The sequence below is a fragment of the Triticum aestivum genome, chromosome 4B, assembly GCF_018294505.1.
Source record: "Triticum aestivum cultivar Chinese Spring chromosome 4B, IWGSC CS RefSeq v2.1, whole genome shotgun sequence".
NCBI lineage: Eukaryota > Viridiplantae > Streptophyta > Magnoliopsida > Poales > Poaceae > Triticum > Triticum aestivum.
Genome location: NC_057804.1, coordinates 646018001 through 646026867, shown reverse-complemented (window position 1 = coordinate 646026867; position 8867 = coordinate 646018001). Strand labels below are relative to the sequence as shown.

Genomic DNA, 8867 nt, shown 5'->3' with positions numbered 1-8867 from the left:
GCATTCCAGTACGTATTTTCCAGCTTCAGTCTGCTGTGGCCGACCTGGAGCAGACAAAAGCTCCTCGTGCCACTTACCAGGTCACCATCCATCAACCCAGCCGCGGAGGTTTGGATCAGACAACACTAAACCAGCACAGTCAGCAACCAGACGACACTAACCCTCTCGGCTAATTACAGCCGCACAATTCAACGGCCCAAACGCCAAGGCAACACCTGGAGCACTGACGTCGGCTCCCGGCCGGCCGCCACGTGTGCCGGCCCTGTGCGTGCTGACTCGGATCCACGATATTTACGCCCGGCTTCATCCGAACGGAGGGACCCACAAAAGCGCAAGTGGATATTTCTGTTGGGGCCACGAAAGGGAAAGAAAGTGCAACTTGCTGGCTGGTGCCTTTTGCTTCCTGGAAGGGGCCAAACACAAACGAAACACAATGTGGTTGGACTTTTGTTTCAGGTGGAGTGCAACTGCAGAGAATGACACCGCATTAATCTAAGCCGCCATGGTGTTTTATATTATTATTACACCATTAGTTGCTGATGCAAATTAAGTAGGTACGTTGAAAATTTCTTGGTTGATGGAAGGGGAACAAAGTAGTATGTTTTCTTTGGTTGCCAACACTGGCCACAGAGAATGGTGCCCCCTCTGTTTCTAAGAATTGGCGCATGTATCCCCCCCTCCCTTTACCGTGAAAGAACGCCGCCAAAGCAGACAAATCAGGAAATCGCAGTCCTCAGCATTTTCGCGGGGCTTGCGTGCGTCCCTGCGTGCATTGGTTATGAAAATGAGCGGATTATGCCGCGTTTTAGGAGAGATTTGTTTTTGTGCATGCTTAGTTAGGGGTTAAACGGATACGTCGATTTCAACTCTTTACTTTGTTCCTTGTCCTTCATAACGAAATTTAATGCATTTCTTTCGAATGCGGAGGGAGTAGACTGTGTTCCATTTCATTCATTGTTTTTCCCTTTGCTTTGTTTTAGTCCTCGGTATGATGTGGAGCCACATAATGTTCTTGCTCTTTATTCCCCAGCTATTATATATATAAAAGGAGTGCACCATGCTAGGCTAGATTGGATTCACGATTTAGGTGGCCGCTGGGACGGAAAGGCAGCAATCAAGATTGGTTAGCCTTATAAACAAAGAGCTCAGGGTGTCGCATGCCTTCGTTACACCAAGGCAGCAGAAAAATGGTGGTTTCATTAGATTCTCGGTTCATCGTATTTTAGCGAGCAAACTTAATTATTTTCATGGTAGATAGAAAGTAGGGATCCCAACTCTTAACGGCTAACAATATCTGATTACACTTTCGGAGTTAGCAAAGGTCGCAACAACTTGATTAATAGTTTAGCTCGATCGAAGACTTCATTAGTTGGCCGTCTCGTTAAACAGAGTCTCGAAAGCGGCAGAGCTGGCAACAAACAATTTTTGGGAAAAATTTATCATGTTTGAACCTCAGTTTTGGATTATTTTTATTTCTCCCTTGTTTCTCTTAGTCATTTCGTGGGGACAGGGCTTGAGAAAACTATGATACAAGTTGTTGGAAATGAAGGTTTGGGGATTGTGCTGAAATTATGCCGTGTAGTTGAAATATGCGGTTTATTTTTGTAATAAAAGCGGAAAGCTCGGTGAAAATTGATCAATTGGCTAGTTGGGCGACGTAACCCACCACCTGCGTTTGATCCTTGGCTACATTGGGTGCGTGCCTATATTTCTTCTTAACAAAATACCATAGGGGCTTGTCCATGTTGCCATGTTTTTTAAAGCTTAGTGATTTACCATCTATATATTTTTCTTGAAAGTTGTCCAAACTTAGTTGGTACTTCTTTCTGCTCGACTATGCCTTCAATGGCGGCATAAAGAGTTACGATATGATATTCAAATTAAATTCAGTTTTTAGTCAAACATCGTCATGATTTGGTAAACTTTCTTCCGGAAAAATTACATTTGCAATCTGTTTCTGAAACTGTAAACATTGAGCCCCTCCTGGCCCAAAGTGGTCTACTCCAATGTAGCAGCACTAATAACTAGTGGTGTGTCACAACCCAAAACTGTATATGACGTTTCCTTCCCAAAATGAGTAAATTGCCAAAAACACATCAAAATTGCGTCTGACGGTGCCAAAAAACACCTTTTTCATTAAAGTTTGCCGAAAACATCGATTTTGAGTAATCGTGTTGCCGTGCGTGCCATCGGTTACGAAAACAAGTGGATTATGTCGTTGTGGTTGAGGAAAGATTAGTTTGGGGCTTTTGGTATAGGCTTAGTTATTAGGGATTAAACATGCATATTTGAACTCTTTACTCCATTCCTTGGTCTTCATGCATTTATTTTGAATACGGAAGGAGCAGACTGTGTTCCGTTTCATTCTTTGGTTTCCCTTTGTTTTGTTTTGTCCTTGGTATGATGTAGAGCCAAGAAATTTTTTAGCTCTTTATTCCCCAACTATATGAAAGAGTGCATCATGCGAGGTTGAATTGGATCCACAAATTAGGTGGCCGCTGAGACGGAAAGGCAGCAATCAAGATTGGTTAGCCGGATAAATAAAGAGCTCAAGATGTCCCATGACTTCTTTACACCAAGGCAGCAGAAATGTTGGTTTCATCAGATTCTGGGTTCATCGGATTTGAGCTACCAAACTTAATTATTTTCATGATACATAGAAAAATGGGGATCCTAGCTCTTAACAGTTAACAATATTGGATTGCACCCACAAATAATAATAATATTGGTTTGCACTTTCGGATCTAGCAAAGGTCACAACAGCTTGATTATTAGTTTAGTTCGGCCAAAAGCTTCATTAGCTGGGCATCTTATTATAACCAGATTATAGGAAACGGCAAAGTTGGCAACAAACAATTTTTGGGGAAAAAATTATACGCTTTGAATAGTTCTGGATTATATATCTTTGTTTATTTTGGTAACAAAACCGGAAAGCCTAATGACGAAAAATGGGCATTGATCAATTGGTTAGTGGCATGCGGCTAGCCGGGTGACCTAGCCCACCACCCGTGTTTGATCCTTGGCTACATTCAGCGTGTGCCTATATTTTTTTTTTGAAACTAGGCAAAAGATTTGTCATTTTCATTGATTAAGAGAGAAGTTTTAGAGGTTAAGGCCAAAGGCCAAATTACAACAATCACTCTCGCGGCATTATGTTATTCAAGTGCCTTGCTCCCGCAATGCTCTAAAGTAAGGTTTCCTCTTTAATCCTAGCAACGACGACTCCCACCGGAACGGCATTATTACGAAAGATTCATGCATTCCTCTCTTTTCATACCTCCCAAGAGATTAGCAGCATCAAGGAAGCAAGCGGCCTTCACGATTGGGTCTTCTTGTTAGCATTGTGGCTCCACCACTCTTTAACGGAAGTCGCGTCACTCCAATCGGAAGGATGCACATCATGGAGACCAAGCCAATCTTTGATCATACGCCAAACTCTGAAAGTGTATCGGCATTGGAATAGAAGGTGGGCCGCCGACTCCTGAACTTGCTTGCATAGTGGACGAAGGTTACAGTTTGGCCACCCACGACGCTGAAGCCTGTCTGCCTATATTTCTTCTTAACTAAATAGCACAGGGGCTAGTCGATGTTGTCATGTTTTTTTAAACAATTGTTACCATGTTTACTTATTGTATTTTTTTCCTAAAAGTGCATTCCATATTCTCACAACTACCTCTATATTTAAAAAGTTTGTCCTAACTTAGTTGGTACCTATTCCGTTCTCATGGTTTTGCTTGACTATGCCTTCAATGGCGTCATCGTTCGGCGATGAAGGTGGTTGTGTGGGGAGACGAGGATCAAAGGGTGGGGCGAAAATGGTAAGGTTTTAGTGCCTTGGTGTGCATACGACGGCCAGGGAGTAGAGGATTACACCGTTAAAAACATGATCTTTTCCATGAGGGGATGTGAAGTAGTAACAAAGGAATATTCTTTCTTGAAATTTTAGACTGTGTCCGAATCAAATTCAGTTTTTTAGTCAAACATCGCCATCGTTTGGTAAACTTTCTTCAAGAAAAATTACATTTGCAATCCGAAATGGTAAACATTGAGCCCAAACTGTACTACTCTTAATGCAGCAGAACCAATGAAAAATTAGCGCGCCATGACAAAATAGCATGGCCCTTGAAATACGCTATTAGCGTGCTATTTCACGCTACAACTTGCTATTAGCAAGACATTGTATACAGACTTATTTGGCGAGACATTGCCAAGAATGCTATAGGGTGCTATTAGGCCATAGGGCGCTATTTTCTTCGCAGAGCAGAGCACTAGTGGTGGTGTGTCGCAATCCGGAACCGTATACTATGACGTTTGGTTCCCAAAACCCGTCGGCAGTTTCAACTTTTGAAAGGGGGTTTAGTGACGGAAGAAGTGGGAAGTCGCCCGGGAGGATAATAAATTGGTCCGTTCCGGCCACCCCGCGCTTCCCCTTCCCGCATTCTTCGCCTCTGGCCTCTGCTCGCGCTCCCGTTTTCGCCGCGCACGAGCACCACGAGCGCGCTCGAGCCTCGAACAAATTCCAGCACCCTGGCTCGGGCCAACCCGATTCTCCGCATCCGATTCCTTCTCCCTCCTGCGAGGCCGGCCGTCCACAAGCTCCGGCCTGCTTGTTCTTGGCGCGCTAGCTAGCTAGCTATTTGGTAGTACGAGCTCGATCACCGGAGCTATCTGCCGCAGGCGCTCGAACCAGACGCGGCGCCATTCCTCGCGTCGCGGAGCCAGGCGTAGGCAGCATGGGCGCCGGCGCGTCGGACCTCGCGGCACCGGCGGAGGCGCCGGGGTCCGGGCTGGGCGACATGCCGGAGCTGTGCGCGGCGGAGGTGCTGCTCCGGCTGGGCGCGCCCGACATATGCCGGCTCGCGCGGCTCAACCGCGCGTTCCGCAGCGCCGCGGCCGCCGACTTCGTGTGGGAGGCCAAGCTGCCGGAGAACTACGGGTACCTCATGGGCTTCGTGCGTGGCAGCGGCGGGGAGGACGTGGAAGGGGGTGGGAAGAGGAGCGCCTTGGGGAAGAAGGAGGTCTACGCCAGGCTCGCCAAGGCCGTGCGGTTTGACGACGGCAAAAGGGTGAGCTTTTTCTTCCTTAATAATCATCCTGTGTTTGTATGGATTAATTTCATTTTGATTTCGACAGTGCTCTTCCAGCTAGCAGTTTTGTGGGACTGAAATGGAATTTTGAGTGACCGTTGGAAATATAAACTCTAGATATTTTGCTTCAAAAACAAAACCCGTAGATATTTCAATAGCCTGTTTAGAAAACTTACCGGTGTTCTGAATTTGTTCATATTTTTCTTTTGAAATAATTGTTGTCCATACCTTCCCTATGTTTTGACTATTGATATGTTTGGTTCTCTAAACCGGTTCCAGAATTTCAAGGAAAATTGTCTAAATCTTTATAAAATTTAATTTGATATGAACTTACAGCTGCTTTAGTACTTTGGGGTTAAAGTTCCATACCTGTTGTACAAGAAACTTATAAAAAGCAAGAAACTATGAGTTCTGAGGAAGTCATGATAGGCTCGTTTTAAAAGTTCCCACGCTTGTGCTAAGTCACTACTATAAACTAATGCAAAATATGTCGTGCACGAAAAACCTTAATCTCTTCTTCGAGAATGGTTTTATAGTCGATTTCTTACACTCGAGTATATATGTTTCTTGTTTTTTTATTGTTATTCTTGTTTTGACGAAGAACACTCCTCTGTTTGCCCGGCAGGAATTCTGGTTGGAGAAGAGCACCGGCATGGTTTGCATGGCATTATCCTCGAAATCGTTGGTGATAACGGGGATCGATGACAGGAGATATTGGGTTCATATGCCAAACACAGAGTCTAGGTAATTTTGAATTCAGATCTTGCTTCCAATCATATGCTTGGTACTACTAATGTTTCTCATCTTCTGTTTTGCATATAGTAGTACTAGTTATTTTGACTATCACACATCTCTACCTTGTTTAATTTGTACTAGTAGAATGAAAATATCTACCATTATGTTTATGTAAAAGAAATATCTACAGTTACCGTTGATGATGCCAAAAAAAAGTGAAACAAAGTGTAGCTTTCATCCCTTTTTGACAAATTTGTATTGCTCAAAATACCGCGGTTGCCAGCTTGCATATCGATGAGGTAATCATGGACACCAGCAATAATTGACAGGAGATAGTTCGTGAGTAGAGATATTTTCGACGGGGCTTGAATTTTTCAAACATATTTTTGTACTACTGACATTTGAAATATCGTGTCAACCCTTACGTCCCTTTCTTTTGAAATGTTCATCAGATCATGCAACCAACAAAATCGTTGAATACGACCAACAAATCGTTGTATATAAAATTCTGTTTCTCTTGATGATGATTGTTTGGTCAGATTGTTACACAAAGAAATTAGGAGTCATCCTGAAGGAAATCTGAACCTTTCTTCTCTGCTCGCCTCTGCAGGTTCCAGTCCGTGGCGTACCTGCAGCAAATCTGGTGGTTCGAGGTGGTCGGGGAGATCGACTTCCGCTTCCCGGCGGGGACCTACAGCCTCTACTTCAGGCTCCACCTCGGGAAGCCCTCTTCTTCCAGGCACGCCGGCCGCCGCGGCTGCGGCTCCGAGAAGAACGCCGGCAGCGGCATCCACGGCTGGGACAGGAAGCCCGTGCGGTTCCAGCTGTCGACGTCCGACGGCCAGAACGCCGTGTCGCAGCGCTACCTGGACGACGAGCCGGGGAGCTGGGCCCTGTACCACGCCGGCGACTTCGTGGTGGCCCCCGACACGGAGGAGCACGGTCACGGGCGGCCGGTGAGGGTCAAGTTCTCCATGGCGCAGATCGACTGCACCCACACCAAGGGCGGCCTCTGCGTCGACTCCGTGCTCGTGTACCCCAGGGGATTTCGGACAGAGAGAGTGGTTGATGCTCAGACGTGACTAGTGAGTGAGTAGTGAGATTAGTTGTGTGTTTGATCATGTTCGTTTTGTATTGTAAATAGCTAGAGAAATATGTGAAGCAGTAGGTCGCGAGCGTCAGTGCTAGCTTGAGATTACCGACTGGTTTGATGTGTTTCCATATTGAAGGTGAAGCTCCACATCCCTACAAATCATGGTTGCTCGAATTTCGTGAACACTTGTCTTAAATTTCATGAGCATTTTTCAAAATGCGCAAACATATTTTATAACATGTGAAGCAATTTAAATGCCACACATATTTGTTGAAATTACCTAAACGTTAGTTGTTTTTTAAATAAAACTGAAATAAAAATGTGACACAAATAAAAAGAAAAAAATCCAGCCAACTTGTGCCAATGAGCCGGCCCTATATATACAAGGTAACGGGAGTTTTATTTCATTTGAACTTTGTACAAGGGTGTGTTTATTTTTTAGATCGACTTCATTTCTACTGTAAATAGAGAGAGAAAGAAACCAGAGAAATACATGACCGTAGTTCTTTTGGCAAGCGGTTTTCGTACACTTTTCCGGATTTTAGTTTTTTGTTCTTTTCCTTTTTTATTTTTCCTTGTTTAGCTTCTATATTTTTGGGTATAATTTACCTTTTTTTCCCTTTTTGTTAATTTCAAATATTTTCCCTTTACACTTTTATTTTCCCAGTTTTATCTGTAACTAACCAATATGTATAAACCCTTTTTGAAAAATCCCACTTTCTTTTCAAAAAACATGTGAACATTTTTTAACTTTCACGAACCCATTTTAAATTTCATGATTTATTTTGCAAATACGTGAACATTTATGGTAAATACACGAATACTTAATTGTACAAAGTTTTATAAAAGTGTATTAACACTAAAAAAAGTGTGAACACCTTTTCAAATTCGATGAACACTTCTTTTACATGAACATTTTTCCAAAATGCACGAACATATTTTTTAAATATGTGAAGCAATATAAATGTCATGGACATTTTTAATACATTGTGAAGTTTCCTAAAAAATTATTTGTTTCTAAAATTAGTTGGAAATTAAAAAATAACACTATTTTTTAAGACACAAAAAATAACACAAATAAAATGGGAGAAATCATGCCAACCTGTGCTAATGGGCCGGTCCCATAATAATGTAGCTTGATCGAGTTCATTTTGTACTGTAAAACAGAGAGGGCCGAGAAAAATACATGTAGATCATGCTAGAATTTGTCTACTTTGGACCAGACCAATAGCAATTTTAGGAATTCCTAATAAGCTCATTCAGCTCATTCGTGCAAGGCAAGAGGTGGGATCAAAATTTAGTCCCAGATTGCTAGTTTGGTGGGAGTTGTACCTCCTTGAAGGGTGTCTTCCCACATGTATGAGCATGAAAATAAGAGGGACCTTCACGCGCCCTCCTCCTCTGCGGCCCGTCGCGGGTTGCGTGAATGAGCCGATGCTACTAGATTGCATGACTTGTTTTATCGTGGCCTAATCCTAAGATCATGCTGTCACCCATGTTGGGTAAAACTATTCCTCGCCGTAGCCTCCAATCATGTACGCACCTTCATAAACAGGTCTCGATTCTCCATTCATTGTAGAGAGGACTATAAACGAAGCATCCCGATACATCTGTAGATAACCTGCATAAGCGAAATACTTTTATTATTAAAAAACCTTATCATTTCTACATAACAAAAGCGACCAAATCACGACAAGCGCTCCCACCCTAAGAAGAATTCTAAGCCTGTGATCAATCTCATGTAAGTAGTTGCCAAATATGTTAGCAGCACTACAAAGAGGATACAAGCCAAAAGCTATTTGGATGACTGACCATTGGAAGAACAAATGTTCTATTGTCTCATCACGCGGACAGAATACATATTGCGTACTTCCATGCTAATTCATCTTAATAAGGTTATTTTTAGTAAAAATGACTCGGCGACGAAGGTATCATATGCAAAGATTTTATTT

The 8867-nt window shown here is 43.1% G+C and overlaps 1 protein-coding gene across 1 annotated transcript; it reads left to right on the top strand.

Moving 5' to 3' along the window:
* The first annotated feature begins 4412 nt into the window (after window positions 1-4412).
* Window positions 4413-7078, top strand: LOC123089584 (F-box protein PP2-A13). Its single transcript, XM_044511225.1, has 3 exons — window positions 4413-5066; window positions 5713-5831; window positions 6433-7078. The coding sequence occupies exons 1-3, from the start codon at window positions 4734-4736 to the stop codon at window positions 6902-6904; spliced, it is 924 nt and encodes a 307-aa protein (XP_044367160.1). The 5' UTR covers window positions 4413-4733; the 3' UTR covers window positions 6905-7078.
* Window positions 7079-8867: the final 1789 nt, after the last annotated feature.